The sequence below is a fragment of the Cyanistes caeruleus genome, chromosome 3 (genome assembly GCF_971803275.1).
Source record: "Cyanistes caeruleus chromosome 3, bCyaCae1.hap1.1, whole genome shotgun sequence".
NCBI lineage: Eukaryota > Metazoa > Chordata > Aves > Passeriformes > Paridae > Cyanistes > Cyanistes caeruleus.
In genome coordinates this window covers 4778241-4795477 of record NC_141703.1, presented here as the reverse complement: position 1 = coordinate 4795477, position 17237 = coordinate 4778241, and the positions used below count along the sequence as shown (strand labels likewise).

Genomic DNA, 17237 nt, shown 5'->3' with positions numbered 1-17237 from the left:
CTGCTTATTTAAGTAACTTAAGTAATGGAATTGCTGTTATTGAGGCTTTAAAAAGCCTAATTTACTGTGATCTTTATTAAAGGAAATGAGTATTTGTTTCCTTGGTGGTTATTTGAGGGCACATGGTGTAAATGCAGCAGATTTTTGTGGGACTGGCCAATGCTGTTGTATGTTTTGAGCATGTCATCAAAGGCCAGTTAGGTAAGAAGGCAGTAAAGCAGGATTTCTGCACACAGCATTCCTGGGATTTTTTGTGAAGCACCCTAAATGTTTTTGTAACACGTGGGTAGCTGGGAAAGGGCTGTTACTGCTGATCTGTTTGACCTGTTGTGTAAAGTGCACATCAGTGAAGCCTCAGTGTGGTATCAGATGAGAAAAGATGGATGGGTCCTCTGCTCTTAGGTCAGATCTTTGTCTCCTACTTCAGTCTTTCCTCTAGAAAAGAAACCTCAGTGAGATTTCAGAGCTGTTGCGTTTCAATCTGCCCTTTCTGGGACAGCTTGATTTAAAAACCTGTGCCCTGTAGGTAACTGAGCAGAAGAGAATTCCTGAGGAGCATTCTGTGAGAAGCAGGCATCCTCCAGGAGCACAGGGAGGGCAGGGCCAGTTCATTCTCTTCATACACCTTAGAATGAACCATGTGAAGCCACATGTGTGCACACAGAATCTTGGTGTGTTCTGACCCCTCAGAGGCTGTGGTGCTGAGCACAGATGGCCGTGACATTTCTTATGGGCAAACTACAGCTCAGTGCCCCAAAGCAGCATGACTCTGTCCATACACTGCACTTTTCAGCAAGGTTGAAGACCTCCAGGAGATGCTGTAATATTTTTTTTTCAGTGCAGCACAGGATTAGTTTCTTCTCAGCTGTTGCAAACTGGCATAACTCCCATTAAATCGGTAGAACGGTGCCGATCTGCTTATCTGATGTCCTGATCTGCTCTTTCAGGGGAGTACAGAGCAGTGCAGAATCTTTAAAACACCATTATAAGATAAAAAACTGTTACAGAAACTTCTGGTTTTGTTGATAACAGCTGTGCCTTCCTAACTCTCAGAATAGCATGAGTTTTTCAGTGTTTAATTCTAGCTTTCCTTTAATGCATAACGGAGAAATTGAAGTAATTCTTTGCATGATCTGTTGTTAAATTCTGTTGTTAGCAACAGACACTGTGTGTCTCTCTCTGAACAAAGCTTTGGTGGTTTAGATATATACCTAATCAATTTTTGCCTCAGTTTCTGAGTTTTGGGAAGCCTGATTGTTTGTTTCCTCACAGGAGCAGACAGCAGGGACATGTGCAATATCTGAAACGCTCAGAGATGTCTTGAAGAACCTCTTCAGCTCAGCTTCTCCATCTGTCGTGTTGAGTGTGAGGCCTGCAGATACAAAGGAGGTTCAGGTAAGCCTCATTCCTTCCAAAATCTTATGAGAAGTGTCCTTCTGCTTAGTGCTTTTATTATATACTCATGACTCAGAAGTGAGTTTAACAGTGTTCAGTGACAAGAGCCAGCTGGGACACACGTTTGGAGCAGCACAGCCCGTGGCAGTGGAGGCTCTGTGGTCACACCTGCAGTGTGGGTGTCACAGCCCAGCTCACCCCTGCTCCCCTGAGCCAGTGTGACACAAGGGCTTGGTGCTGGCACCTGCACAGTGCCCCTTGTCCTGCTTGCCTTTTGCAGAATGTACAGAGCACGAGCCTTCTCCCTCAGGGCACGAGTCCTCCCAAACCTCCAAGGGCTCATGAGCTCAAGCTGCTGGTGAGGAACATCGCGGCGAAGCTGAGCGATCTCCGTGCTGCAGGTAACGCAGCCCGGCTGTTCTGTGTCAGGCAGCCCTGGCATTGGGGTTTTTAACTTTCCTTTCAGGTGAGATAACGTGGGAGTTCTGGGTTACAGCCTACTCTCAAAAGAAGGTTTAAGAAATTGCTGTATTCTGAGAAACAGGCTTCAGAGAACCCCAGAATGGTTTGGGTTGGAAGGGACCTTAAAGCTCATCCCATTCCACCCCCTGCCATGGGCAGGGACACCTTCCACTGTCCCAGGCTGCTCCAAGCCCCATCCAGCCTGGCCCTGAACACTTCCAGGGATGGGGCAACCACAGCTGCTCTGGGCACCCTGTACCAGTTGTTGATTTAATGTATCTTTTAGTTTATTTGAGTATTTAAACATCTTGTTCTTCTTGTAGAGAAATCCATCATTGCTGAAGACAGATTGAAATGACCACACGTATAAAGCTGGCTGATTATTTTATGGCTTTTAGTTTTAATTTCTAAAAGTTCTCACTTTGGCTGTACCCAAGATGAGGGGCTCAAATCCAGCTCTCCATTAACTGCTGGCAATGACATTGGCTTGATTCAACATTCCCTTCTTTTTCTTTACTTTTGAGAGATTTGCAGATGTATCTCAAACTGTCCTCCTGTATTAGAAACTACTGAAAGGTGGCTTTTTTTTTTTGTTGTCAAGGTCATTTTCCCCTGATGAAGTTACTTCATGGTGCCTCTTGCAAGTGGAGAATGAAGCCAAAAAAGAGGTCACAGCCTAGTGAAGTTAGTGTTGGGTTTGGAAAGCAGCACCAGGCCTGTCTTGCAAGTACTCAGACTTCTCCAAGTGCAGGCACAGCTCAGATTCTGTCAGCAGAAATACAGATTGGAGGCTCTGTTATTTATGGCCACTAAACAATTCCATAACGGTGTTTTTAATGGAAGCTTGTGGCTGCTAAATTGGGCAAGGCAGTAGTAGTTTTAGATAAATATATCCTACTTGCTGTTCTCCTTTTTTCAGTTAGAGGTAATAGGTTTCTGCCCTAGAGTCTTGCATAATGCTGCTTTGCTCATCCTGGTTGGAAGTGATCCCCCTAAAAATCTCTGCAGAGCTTTTTGTAAAAAACAAAAAACAAAACAAAAAAAAATTTTAAATCCATTCTGGAACTCTTGGCTGTGAAATGTCTTTTATCAATAAAACTATGCTGGCAACTACAACTCAGTGTAGTGGAAAGTGTCCCAGCCCATGGCAGGGGGTTTGGAATGAAATTATCTTTAAGGTCCCTTCCAACTCAAACCATTCTGTGATTTGTTATTGCTCTACAATTTTGTAGTGCAAACCAAACTTCTTAAAAGATTGGGTCATTTTGCCTCACTTTAAAATTGATGAGATGAGATACCTTTGTGTGCATACAGTGCACAGAACAGAAGAGTCACCTTCTGAGAATCACTGCACCTTCCCTGAAAATGAGAGGGAAAAGAGACAATTCATGTGCTCTGCTCTGGGAACACAGAGTTTGGGAGGCAAAATCCCCATTTGCTATTCTAGCAGGAGATGGAGGGAATTTTGCTGGTTCCCCAGCAGCTCCTGGAGTGTAAATATTTGGAACTGAGTATGAGAAATAAAGCTTCATAATGGGGTTTAACTGTTACACTTGAAATCCCGTGGGAATCCCGCACAGCTGGAAAGGTTCTGGCTTCTGGACATAACTTGCTGACTTTTAATTAATATTCCCTTCCCTTTTCCTGGCCTTCCCTTGCAATAATGAAATATCCTGTTGGAACTCATGCTCCATGGGACTGTGCAGTATTTCAGGCTAACCTGCACAGGTACACAGGGGCCTGGGGAGGGGCAGCTTGTCTGTGCTGATGAAACCGTGGATGATTGATGGATGCTGACAGGGTTTATAGGAGCTGTAGATATCTTACTGGTGAATATCCAGGAGCAGAACTGCTCTCTGCTTATGGGCTGTGCCTGTTTTTATCTCCTTAGTTTGTGTGTGTAAACAAAGATCACCCTAGATTTTGTACACATGCTCTGCAGGGAATTATTTAGGGCAAAAGTGATTTCTGCTGGTAAGGAAAAAGTAGTTAATTGTTGAGAGCAGGGTGTCCAGGAGAGGAAAGCTGCAATGCCCTGTTGGGTACAGTTGGTTTGTGGCTCAGGTGTGGCTCCAGGCTGTGCAGGGTCCCTGCCCTGGGCTGGGGAGGTGGCAGCAGGACCAGGCTCAGGGTGAGCAGAAGCCAGCCCAGGTCTGTCAGCTCAGGCTCAGCCCCTTGAAAGCAGCTCAGCTACTTACTCTGGGCTCAGCTTGGATCCCAAATAAGCTGTGTGTACACAGTGCTTGCCTCCTCTAATCACCTTGCCAGGCCCAGGCTGATCCAGGGCCCCAGAGCATCCCCAGAGAACAACTGAGAGCTGCTCATAGCAAATACAAACCCAGATTCTTCTGGAGAGCTGGGGGAAACATCCTTTGTTTGCTTTGCACACAGTCAGTACTGAGCTTTTTGTTGCTTTCCTTGATGTGTTGGAAGTCTGGGTTTAAATTATTTCTGATGCTGTGAAAGCCATATTAAAGAAACTGTTTTAAGAGGAACACATCTGGCAAACGATTTCCCCATGGAGCAGCAGTGTAACTACTCTTAATATGCCAATTTGCAACACTATCAAATTCCGAGATCAAGGCAGAGATAAGTCTGCAGCAGCGCTTTAAAACTTGTTAGAAACCACAGTGCACAAGCCATTGTGAATTAGCACTGCTGTCATCAGTCACTTGCCAGCAGAAAAAGTTATTTTCATGTCCAAATAAACCACTGTGACTGTGGCCAGGAGGAACTTAGAAAACTTCGGGTTTTTTTAGGCAGATGAAAGGAACTTTAGTCCCTCCTGCTTCACACCCACAACATCACCTTCTCACTTTTTTTTTTTTTTTCTTTTTTAATCTCCCTATCATTTTGGAGTGTTTAATGCCTGCACTTTGTTGCTTCATGGCAAGGTTTAAATTGGGCTGTCATGTTTCACACTGTGTAGGGTAGTTCATACGACAGCAGTGATGCAACAGTGACCTTTGCCATGAATGCACAAACCAAGGGAAGGCATTTATTCTGTGGGAGGGTGAGGAAGTGTCTGCAAAAGTCAGCTCACAAGTGCAGTGTGCAAGGAAAGGGGTTTCTTTTCAGTAAGTGGCCTCTTGGTGACAGAGTATTAATAACTGGCTGCTGATTTTTCTTGCCCTTACAGGCAGCACAGACCTTGTGTGTATAGTTCAGTTGAATGACCCTATGCAGAAGTTTTCCAGCTCTGTAGCCAAAAATGCTGCACATCCCTTTTGGAAGGAAGAGTTTATCTTGTAAGTAACTTACCTACTGAGAATACTTTAACACTAAAGCACCTTTTTTTTCTTTTTTTTTCTTGAACTGTGTGAGAGAAGAATGGCATTTTGAAATAATTCCATTCTTGGCTTTTCTCTGTGTGGCCTCAGAGAAATCTGGAGCTGGTAGGGATGGCAGGATATCTAATTATCCTCTGCAAGGATATGAAATACAGGTCTCGAGGTGTTCCATGGTAGTTATGTGATTCTAGTAGGTGACAGCAGTGATAGGCATAATAAATCACCTCATGCTTTCCTACAATGCCAGAAAAGAAGTGTTAGCAAGGTTTTGAAGTCATTTTACTGTGAAAACTGTATTTAAGGGAATCTAATGTCTCTCCATTCCCTCCCCTGAGTGGGAAAAGCAAATGTGCAAAAACAATTGACCATCTAAAAGAATGGTGGCCATGACTAAAAAGACAGTGTAAAACTTTAGTAGACTTTTCTTTCTCCTGTAGAACAAAAAGAGGGACTTTCAGGCAGCCTACACAGTATTCTGTGATTCACCCAACTGCTGTAAATAAGGTTAAAAGTGAGCAATTCTAAAACTCTTTTTATTTTCATTTTCTAACAGCAGAGCAAAAATGGCTTCTGAGGTGCATGAGTTTAGGAAAGGGGAGAGTCACTGATAAACTTTGTTTTCTGAAGTATTAGAAAGTGCTTCAGCACTTGGGTCTGTGATTCACTTCAGCCATCTGTTGGTGGAACAGCTCCCGTGCTCAGTGTTGCAGAGCAGACAAGTTCCCAGCAGCTTGGGACAGGAAGTTTGTAAGAATAACACCCTTTTCCAGCTGAAAGGGCTGAGAGAGGGCAGGCAGGACATGATTAACTTGACTGGAATTTGGCCTTGAACTAGGAATAATGCTGGGGTTTCCACACTGCTTTTCACAAGTGCATGAGGTAAGCTTGGGGGCTTTTAGAGATAAATGATTAGGATTTTGGCAGGGGTTTTTGAACTTCTTTCAAGTTCCCATACACAAACCTCTGCACTTTTCTTTCTTCAGAGCCAAAAATATCCTCCACTCTCAACACCACTGTACTGACCACCATGTCAGGCTCTGCTTTAGCTTCGTGGCAAAGCAGCAGTAATGCCATCAAGGTGCTCCTTTCCAAGTTTTGGGGTGCAGGAAGGGTGGGAATGGCAGAGAAAAACTTAAAGTCTGCTGCACAGATGATGTGCCACAGCATCTAATGGAGGTGGGGTGTCTGGAGCCAGGATCACACCATCCTGAAGCAGAGACATAGAAAAATTAAATACATGTTTGCATGCCCTTGGGGTTTTTGGCAGAATGCCTGCTGAGAAGGCTATAAAATAAAGTTTTACTGGGGGGTTCCTCAGTAGGAACTGTCTCAGTCAGAGGGAAGGTTTTGTATCTGTTGTCTAGTCCATCTTAGGAAGTACCACATGTGTAATTCTGAGAGTACTTCACCTGGGTTTTGTCACAGAAACTTGTTCTTGTTGGCTTGCAGCATCCTTGAGCTGTGTTTTGGGAAAGTGATACTGACTCTTCTCATTTAAAGCTGTAACTACTTTTGCTTTCTTGCATCTGTCCTGTTTTTGCAGGACACTTTTCTGCTTTGACAGGGATGTTGGTTGAACCTGTTCCAGCATCTTGACTTACAAATTTGATCCTGCCAGGAGAAACAAAGCTTTTTGGTGCTGTGGTGTAGCAGTCAGACTAGGAACCATCTTCAGCTTGGAGGACAGCATTTGTCAGCTCCTGGGGAAAAGAAAAGCCTCTGAAATTCAACAAATTGAGTCTGTGCAAAAGTGGGGGAGGGACCCAGGCCATGGTTTTTCTGACTGTGATCCCTTTAAGTCGCTCTTACCCCACCTGCAAGATGCAGTGTTTGGCTTGGAGAGAGAGGGCTGAGAAAAGCTGGGGAAAGGGGAAAACCTATGTGGGAAGGAAAATCTGCTCAGCCTGCAAAGACCTAACGTGGTTTTCTTTCCTTCACAGTGAACTAAGTGCCAAATCCAAAGCATTGCAACTGCAAATAGTAGAAGATGGAAAATTGGATAGTAAGTATTAAGACTGAGTTATTTTGCATGATTGGTGTGTGAGCTTTGCTGAGTGTTGCCAGAAGTCCCCATTTATTTCTAGATGGCCACAGAAACTGTATCATCAATAATAATGGGTGGAAGGAGAATACACTGACCAGGTGCCTCTCGTGGTCTGGGTTAAAGTTACAGAGAATCTTGGAGTTTCTTCCTAGACTGTCAACATACTGAGTCTTCCAGGTGCTGATATCCTGTATTTTTCCATCTTCTAAACATCTAACAGATCCACTGTGAACCTTTTTGGTTTCAAGTTAAGCTTTTGAGTTCTTTCTGTGGCTGAAGGGGAATCATGGGGGTTAATTGTAAATCCTTCCTTTTCAAGTCCCAGAGACTGCCTAACAATTCAGGTATGAAAATCACAATTAGGTGTAAAGCACCCAATTCTGATTATGTTGGATTAAATATAAATATATTTGAATTAAATATAAAACATGGGGGTTCAAACATTTTTACAACTTGATTCTGTTGTTTCAGAATTATTTTTAATAATCTAGATATACAAAGTTGTGCAATACCTTATATGTAATCACAGGAGGGATTGGAAAATCAAAAGCTTTAAAAAAATTTTCTGATATGGATGCTATTTTTTATTTTTTAAAAAAATATTTATATGGAGCCAGCAAACTTATGTTTTGCTTGGACAAAATGTAATCTTGACTGTAACTAAGCATCTTTAGTCTTTCAAGCAACACCAGGAATGTTCTACATCCTAATTTCCAGCCTGGTTTCCTGAAGAAAAAGGTCCCAGTGGATTTCACTGACAGTTCTCTTCTTCCCCCTCTGCCCCTCCATGCCTGCTGAGCTGCTCTTCTCCAAAAAACTTTAATAGAAGACTCAAAGCAGAATCATATTAATGAGCAGAGAGCTGAGTTATTTGAATATAACATAGATTCCTACTTTACAGGCAAGAGTTTAATATACCTGTTAGGCCTGTCTAAATTGTGTTTGAGAAAATTGTTTAATACAAGTTCTCAGCACATGTTCTGTGATAACCTGACCCCAAAAGGCCAGTGAAGTGTAGGAATTTATTGTTTTCAAACATTCTGCTTTGCACAGAAAACCAGGATTTTGTCTCTGAAATCATGCAGTACCTTTACTAATAATTTGTTCTGGTCTAGTGGAGCTGCTAAAGTCAGGGGAGGAACAAGAGAATTGCTAAGTTTTACTGAAGTTCAAATTAAGAAACACTCTTGTTGTGATGCATCAGTTAAGCAGGAATACAAATTGTCCTCTGAAATGAAAGATGCAGAAACTGGTTATGGAGATTGTCCAAGAACCTAATAGTTGTTTCCTTTTTTTTCCCCTAGACATTCTGCATATAAAGGGAAAAATAATGGCCAGAAACAACAATAAATACATAATATTTCATGATTCCATTCTTTCCTGTTGCACAGTATTAGGCCAGGCTGAGGAACAGTAATAAAATGGAAAAAAAAGCTGTGAAATGCCACTTCTCTGCCCTGTGGTGTACAACCAGATACTGCAAATTTTTGACTGAATTTTTCTCCTTCCTTCCCGTATTCTCTCCCTTCCACATCCTGGCAGCCTAGATCTGGGCTGACCTTGCTGATTTGATTCTTCCAGGTCCTTTATCCGCGAGTGTGACTGTACCTCTAGACCTGTTCAGGAAACAGCCCTGTGGCCAGCACAGCTTTGCCCTGATCAGCGAGCCCAGGGAGAGCAGCTCAGAGCCAGGGCCTGGGCTGGGATCCATCAGTGCAGAGGTACTGCTGGGCTTGGGGGCTTTGGGGTGGATCTTGTGCTTCAGGAAGTGCTTGGGAATGCTCATCTCATGCTTGGACTTGTGGCTGAGTCAGAGTTCTGATTGCAAGGTATTTGTGTCTTATTGAAAGAATTAACTCTTGAGTTTGGCTCAGCAAAAGTCTTGGAGGAGTACCAGCTAGAAGGAGTGTCCTTCTTGCCTGACTGTGCTTCTGAGGTGGTGTTTTTCTGTCTCCTTAGTTCTCTTTCATAGAACCCAGTGAGCTGAAGGCAAGGCAGGTCTCCTCTCCAGTGCTGGCCACCAAGATTGAAAAGGATCGCACTGTGATGCCCTGTGGGACTGTGGTCACCACTGTCACTGCTGTGAGAACCAAACCTCGTCTGGAAGGGAGATCATCCCCACTGAGCACAGGTCAGCACGTCCAGATCTTCCTGTGTCCCCTCCTTGGGCAGCAGGAGAGGCACTGGGGAGCAGGATGTCAGGAAAGTGCCGTTTTCCAGAGCTCCTGAGGTGTTGGAGTGGGGTTGTTGTTTGTATTCTCCAGAGTCAGGTTTTTAATTTCCTTACAAGAGGAACAATTAATGTTTCTTTTAACCCACGCTGTAAATCTTCACTGTGGTGTGATAACCTAGAAAGGCTGGGTTTTGGTGCGTGGTTTTTCACATGACAAATATATCAGAGGTTTGTTGATAACAAACCATCCTGTGCCTTCTAACCCTGCTCTGTATTATCATCTCTGATGCAGGTTGGTGTCACCTGGTGACAAAACACCTTTTTTTTTCAGCATGTGCTCCAGGAACAGGTTTTCCAGTTTTTCTTGGGAAAGTTATAAAAAGTAAAACCTGTGAACAGTCTTGGTGTGAAGCATCACGAAGACCTGTGTTCTTTTAAACTCTTAAAGCAAATCTTATATTTAAGTGGGTGTTGTCTAATGTACTACAGCAGAATGTTTGAAAACATTCTTTAATGTTTTAAACATTTAAGAAGGTTTAAAAAAATTGTCACACTTTACTGGCCTTTTGGGGTCAGGTTTACCACAGAACATGTGTTGAGAATTTCTGTTTAACAATTTTCTCAAACACTTATGATTTGAACAAGCATAACTGGTATAACAAATTCTATATCTATAGAATTCTATAAATTATATATATATATATATAAATATATATCTATATCTATATAAATATCTATAGATATAGATATTATATTTTATATGTATATTCTATCTATATATGTTCTATATATTTATAGATATATATTCTATATATATAGATAATAGATAATTATAGATATCTATATATATCGATAATAGATCTGTACATACATACAGATATATGTATAATAAATAGTATAATAAATAAAAAATGTCTTGAGCAGTTCAAATAACCAAAAAACTTGATCCTCAGATTCTCCTGTGAAAACTCCAGTTAAAGTAAAGGTGACTGAAAAGGATTTCACTGTTGAAGCCCTCCATTCTCATGGTGCTCCAGTCAGCAAAACTTTGTCATCTTCAGATACAGGTAATAACAATGTTGGGAGCTGCCAAGGAGAACATGTCCCTGTTCTGCACAGATGTGGGGTTAATGTGATCCTGTGAAAATGACAGCCAACCCTGTGGCTGCTGCCTGTCAGCAGCACTGGGGTGTTTATGTTACAAAGCACTGTGGTTTGGGGTATGGCAGCCTTGCAGTGGAAGTCTGGTTTTAATTGGCAATTTAAATTGCTGGTTTTGAGTAAATAACAATGAGCTGTGGTTTGGAGAGGGGAGGAGACTGCAGAAAAATAAAAAGTAAGTATTTCCTCTTACTTTTGAATGAAAGTTGTCTCCTTTCATAAAGCATGGGAGATGCTGCACTAAATTAAAACCCTGTGACATGAACCTCTAAGTCCCCTGTGTCTGAAGAGAAGGCAGAGGCTGGACTGATGTAAGGAAGGCTCAGTTCTCTTCCTAGCCCTGCCACTGGGCTTTTTTGGTCTTTCTCTGCCCATTTGTCCACCTTCCTGAGTCACCTGGATACAGCTGAAGCTCCTTCCGAGTGTCAGGTGACTTTGACAATAATTACAAATTCCCTTTGAATTGTCTATAAACCTGATGCTGTCCCTGGGGAATTTACCTTTTCAAGTTGCAGCTGTAAATCCTCAGCTCATTTTTCAGTCCTCTGTGTGGTCACTTTTCAGTGGCCCTGTGGGCAAGAGCAGTGACAGATGTGAGCCCGTGTGGCTGCCAGTGGCACCTGGTGTGGAGTTCACTTGGCTTTGTGCAGGTCTGAGTGGGGAATGGACAATCTGGACATGATCTGGGCTGCTCCTGGCACAGTCAGGGGGTTTCTGAGAGACACAAACCTATTGGCCAGCAAATACTGGGAAGGGCAAGAAGCAGTAACCATGAATAGCTGTAACAGCACTTGGATCTTTTCCTATCTCTAGGATAAGAAATTCTCTGATACCATGAAGCAGTGTGCTACATCAATTTGGGAAATATTAAGATAGTGCAGGACTTCTGAGCTGACTCTAAGTGTTTATGTTATTAAAGACACAAAACACTGGAAAATTCACCTGGAGACAGCTTATTCCGTATTGTTATGGTCATGTTTTTTTTTGGGAGTGCAGGGAGATTTCTGTAAAGTGTTTATACAGGAAGAATTACTCATTAGAACTAAAGCCAAGTGAAAGAAATACAAAGAATCTTTTGGTATGGTAGTAACTTAGGTAAAAGTTGTTACAAATATCATGGCAAAATAACAGCAAGCACTCTGGAAAAGATGCTGTGTCTGTGCCATAGTTCTGAGTCATGACAGCAATAAGAATTAATGCAGGGGATGGGGGAGATGATAAAAATCAAGGTTTGAGATGACTGTGCAGACATACACACATATTCTTAGTTCTAGGCCTCACCTTTTATTGCATTACTGTCACAGTAACAAAAGGCACTGCTCAATTTAGTTAACACTGGTGCTGTTCCTGCCTCTGTGCTTTTTGTTGTTGTTGTTGTTAAAACTCTTGCCAGAAAAGTCTACCTCAGGCAATTAAACACGGGGATTTTTGTCTTCTTGCCTTATTTGTTCCTGAGCTTGATGAATTTGATCAATGTGTATTTTTGTCCTAGATGCCAGAAAGGGCCATGCTTAAAAATAAACTTGTTTTTGTCACTAAAGAGCATTTTGTACAGAAGATTTTATATTCCTGTGCAGTGGTTGGAGGGGACAAGGGGTGGACTTTACAGGATGTGGAGGCAGCTACTTTGCCTTCCCCATCCTATCACAGTGCCATAGCAAAACTGGAAATGCTGAGCAGGGAGGTCTGGAAAAGGAGCAAATTAACAAAAAAAGGTACCTGAGGAAGTAGCATCATGTAGCCAGCCTTGTTAGAACTATGGTTCTTCATGACTGTGATAACTCATGATGTCCCCACTGTCACCACAGGGTAGCAAAGCACTGAAATAATGGCATGTTTTGTCCCTGCTTCTCATGGAAAGGGTTTGTAAGTGCCAGTTTTGGTACCTTTTCTCCAAAAATGGTTGACAGGAGGGAAAGACAGGACCTGATTGCTGGGTGATGAATTGGAAAGTTCAGTCTTTATGCTATTTCTGTGAATTTTAGTTCAAGGACAAACTCTGCTCTGTTTTTTCCTGTTTTTCCCCTCTGAAATGATCCTTTCTTTTCAGAGCTGCTGGTACTGAACGGCACCGACCCTGTGGCAGAAGCGGCCATTCGGCAGCTGAGCGAGTCTGCAAAGCAGAAGCTGAAGTCTCCTCGGAAGAAAAGCACCATTATCATATCAGGGGTGTCCAAGGTAGAGCAGAAAACAGCACTCAGAGTTAATGCTTAGTTCTGTAAAGCCTTTTCTGCAACGTTAACATGGCTTCTGCTGCCCCTGCAGAATCCAGTTTGGTGTGCCAGGTGGTTTCTGTGACTGTTTAATCCAAATCAGGGTGTTTGGTTGTTATTGTTAGATTTGACAGCCTGACTAAGATGCACAGTGTCCTTGGATAGGAGTGGTGTTAGGGATTTGGGAAAATCAATTTAGGAAAAAAGAGAGGATAATCCTTCTCTTTCACCCACGTAGGGAAGATGCACTGAAAAGGTATGAAAGATTTTTCTGCTTTTTCTCAAAGCTGTTAAAGCCCTCTGAAAAACTTGTGGTTCTCTGGTCTCTGTTCCAGAGGGAGGGCAGACAGTGAGACAGGATGAAATGCTTTCATGTTAATTTTCTTAAAAGGACCAAAAGCTTCTCTGTGTATGCTGACACTCCATTACAGCAGCACGTACAGGGGAGTCCTGTTATTTGTCATGGGGCCAGGGATAGGTGGAAGGCATTTACTTAATTGATTTTTTCACCCATTTGGCCTTTGCAACATGATTAAAACTTTGCTAAATGCTCCTCTCTTTTAGTAGAGCTAAGGAAGCTTCAGGTGGCTTGCTGCCCATCCTGAGCAATACAAGTGTAAAGAGTTCAAATAACTTGCAGGGAGGTTTGTTTTTCTCCAGCAGGATGACTTGTGTCAGTGTTGTCTCTTATTTCCACTGGGCAGACCTCTTTATCTCAGGACAGTGAAGCTTCACTGATGATGGACTATGCTGCAGCCATGGACAGCTCCTGCAGGGAAGCAGATCCACCCTCTGTGGAAGAAGCTGTTGCAAAGATCACCTCTGATGAAAAGCAGTCACTGGGTGCTTCAGAACGAGCCCCTGGTACCGACCCTCAGCAAAGCACCCACAAGGCCTGGGGTTTGGAGAATGGCAGCCAGCAGTGGGACACCAGCACACTCTTAGACCAGACCTCTGAAGAAATATCTGGGAGTTCATTAAGTGTTTCAGAAACTGGCAGCATGAAAAAATCTAAAGGTACATGATCCTCGCTTCCACTTCAGTAACTGCTTTCTCTACGTAATTGGCTGCAGTAGTTCATCCTTTCTTATTGATTTTTTTGTCCTTCATGCTCTTTGTGATTATGGTGTTGGTTGAAGCTGTTTTACTTGCAGCTCTCTGAGCCAGCTTGGGCTTTCTTACCCTCCCCTCCCTGAGGAAACAGCTCACCCTTAGAAGCTGACAGCTCATTACACCCAACTCAGTTACCGGGGAGAGAAATCACTAGTCACATTATCAATTCCTCAAGGAAAACTGCATCCTTGTAACCCAGGACTTGCCCTATATTGGCAGCCCCATTACCAAGGTGAAGATGGCAGGGATCTACAGTTGCTTTTCAATACATTCCTCTTCCTCCTTCACATGTCTGAGCACAAGGCTCCCCTGCCTTCACTAAAGTGTTCAGGGAAGCACCACAGCTGAAGCAGAGACTGCCTGGTGAACAGATTTCCCCCATTCCACTCATTTTATTAATGCATAATTTGCTGAAGAAAATGGAATAAAAGTTAATTAAATAGGTAAATAAGGCATCATCATTTTGCTTAGGTAGTTACACACCTGAATAGCTTCAGTTTGAAAATGTCTTAAGAGTTCCTTGTGTTTCCTTGGTAAATCCACTAACCTCTGAGCACTGGTTTGTGGTAAACACAGGGGTTATTAGGAAGTCTTAGAAAAAGGCCAGTGCAGTGGACTGTGCTTTTCACTAATATCCATCCCTCTCTGCTTTCTTATTTTCCATCCTTTCCTCGCCCAGAGATCCTGGGGAATGGCTAACTACAAAACCTCCCTATTTGACTGGGATATCCCCCCCTCACCCACAGGGCAGACACTGGAGCTCTTTGTCAGGACCCTCCCTTAGAGCACGGAGTCCTCTTTTCCCACAGCTGCACATGAGAGATCAGCAGGGCACAGCAACAATCCCTGTCACACACATGCTCAGGCACTGCTGAGTCCTGGCTGTGTTTGGGGTGAGGGGAGTGGGTTAGCTGTCGTGGGATTCGGCTCATTTTGGAGCCTGGAAAAGTTTAGGAAGCTGTGTAAGAAACTGCAAAACCTCTGGATTCTTCTTCAACATGTTATTCTAAAGCAAGCCAAGTGGATGTTTGTATGTGGGTTGTTGTCTAGTTTTGGGTTTCCCTGTGCAAAGAATTGAGGCTTCTAGAGATCCTTTTCACACAATTCAGTGTAAGATTGCAAAAAAACTGCAAAATATCTCTGACAGAGTTGTATCATCTTGAAAAAATACTTGAAAAAAACTGGCTCACATCCCTTTCATTATACACAGATGTCTTTGTGGAAGTCTTGAATCTCTGCTTTGTCACAGCTGAGTAGCTTTTATGGAGTAAGATGGGAAAACGTTTCAACCCCCCTGCCTTCAGTGAGCTGTGAATAGTTGAAGGCTTCTGTTTGTCAAATGCTTTCCCTTAAAAAAAAAAAACAAACAACAGAAAAACCCCACCACAAATAAAACCGCAAATGCAACAACAAAAAAACCCAAATGCAGTAAAAAACCCAAACAAAACCTCTTCTGCTCTGAAAAGCCTTTTGTGTGTGTTAATGTCTTAAAGTTAGGAGGATGGTTTTTTTTTTTACTCTTGCATATTTTTGTTTGTTTGGGTTTTAACCTTTCTGACTTCCTCTTTCTTACCCATTCCCTTTTATAACTTAAGATGACTACTATGCCAGCCAGAATTAATTACCTACACAGTAAGTTATTTTGATCTCTTTTCTTTTTTATCCCTAAGAAAATATAGCTTTACAATGAGACACTCATTGTAAAAACTGAAGCAAAAATTAGTTTGGCACCCATTTTCTTCTTCCCTCATCCATTCCTTTTCTCCTTCCAAAATTACCTTCCTTTGCTCAGGTGTTTTAGCAGACCAGTCTGCTGTGACAAATCATCCTTCTGATGGTTGTGCTGTCCAGGAGGGTCACACAGAGAGGGCAGCAAGGAAGGCTTGGAGGGATGCTCTGCATTCCTAATCTCTCTCCATCATGCCCATTGCTGTAGTATCTGGTAATCAAAATCTGCTCATGCAAACCATGTGTGACCCATGTGTGACAAACTAAACTTATTTTAACACCTGCTGCTTAGACATTTTTAGATAAAGCCTTTCTAGCCTAACTTACAGAGCTACCACAATCTCAGCAGGTATTTACAAAATCAGCAGCTTTTTACAAAACCCACCTGAATGAAAACTGTTTTGGAAGTTGGGAAGGAATGGAAAGCAATCTCTATCATATCCTCGTAGATGTAGAAGGAAATCTTCCTCCATTAGCACCAGTGAGATTCAGAAGTGATCCCACCCCCACGAGCACTTTCAGAACACCCCACATTGGTGCAGTGAGTTCATGCAGTGCTCTCTGCTCATCTCCTGGTGCTGGGGGCAGGGCTGCCACATGGATCCTGTTGAACTGGAGGCATAAGCATGCAAACAGCACATGAGCCAGCACATAAAGCAGCACAAGCACTGCCAGGCTCCTGCCCTGCCCTGCCTCCTCCCAGGGGCTGCATGTCTCCACAGCAGGCAGGGCCACTGGCAGGCAGCACGCTGCAGACTGGCTGCAGACTGCTGGGCATGCAGCAAGCTTCCAGGCAGCAGAGACTGAACACCAGGGAGCTCTCATCTCGGGGGGCTGCTGCTTGTGCTGCTCGCAGGGAAGCGCTGCCCACGGTTTTTCAGCTGCAGGGAGTTGTCCCAGGCACAATTTTTGGAGCATTCTTAGTTGGGTGCTGGTTGCTGGTGTAGAAAATCAGTCTGAATGACAGAGTGGATGGGACTAAAAATCTGTTTAGGGTTAAAAGCTTGTGTCCCAGTGCTGCTGGCATGGCTGCAGCTGCCAGGGCTGCTGGGCAGAACAGCTGCCTGCTCAAACAGGAGCTGCACAGCATCCCCCCAGCCTCTGCACATCAACAACTCTCAGCGTCCTGGGGTGGAACACTGCTTCTTTTGTGCTGCTGACAACAGCTTGAAGTGGTAGTGCCTTGCCAAAAAGATCAATCAGAGGCTGATGGGAGAGCAGTCAAGATTCAAATCCACAAGTTCTGGTTGCTTTCAACTGATTTCTGCTTCCCATCCCATTGTGCCCTGTGAGGAGAGCCTCAGCAGCTGCCAGAAAAAACATGCTTGAATATCCTCCCAGGTGCTGAGTGCTTAGCCCTTAAAGTACACAGTAATAAACCCAAGTACATGTTTGTGACTGCTCTGGTGTGTACAAAGCAGCATCTGGCTGCCATGAAATACCTGTTCTGCAACTGTCACTGTGTGCAATGTGACACAGAGGCCTTGTCAGGTCCTTGGGGGACAAACATTTCATTCTAGCTCTGGCAGTGTCCCGTGAAAGAGCTGCACTGTGTGTTGCTTTTTGTGTCTATTTGCAGTGGGAGGAAAAGCAGAATCAGGACCATGACAGGAATTAATAGCTGAACTGAGAAAGGACCAGGAAAGCTGATAGTGGTG

The 17237-nt window shown here is 43.3% G+C and overlaps 1 protein-coding gene across 1 annotated transcript in view; it reads left to right on the top strand.

Annotated features, from left to right (window-relative positions):
• Positions 1 to 17237, top strand: part of C2CD2 (C2 calcium dependent domain containing 2) — a 37070-nt gene that overhangs the window by 13159 nt on the left and 6674 nt on the right. The window contains exons 5-13 of the mRNA XM_086879561.1: positions 1273 to 1395; positions 1676 to 1796; positions 4997 to 5105; positions 7088 to 7149; positions 8773 to 8912; positions 9151 to 9322; positions 10318 to 10431; positions 12576 to 12703; positions 13443 to 13755. Coding sequence (XP_086735687.1) covers positions 1273 to 1395; positions 1676 to 1796; positions 4997 to 5105; positions 7088 to 7149; positions 8773 to 8912; positions 9151 to 9322; positions 10318 to 10431; positions 12576 to 12703; positions 13443 to 13755 — 1282 coding nt within the window. The remainder of the gene's footprint in view (positions 1 to 1272; positions 1396 to 1675; positions 1797 to 4996; positions 5106 to 7087; positions 7150 to 8772; positions 8913 to 9150; positions 9323 to 10317; positions 10432 to 12575; positions 12704 to 13442; positions 13756 to 17237) is intronic.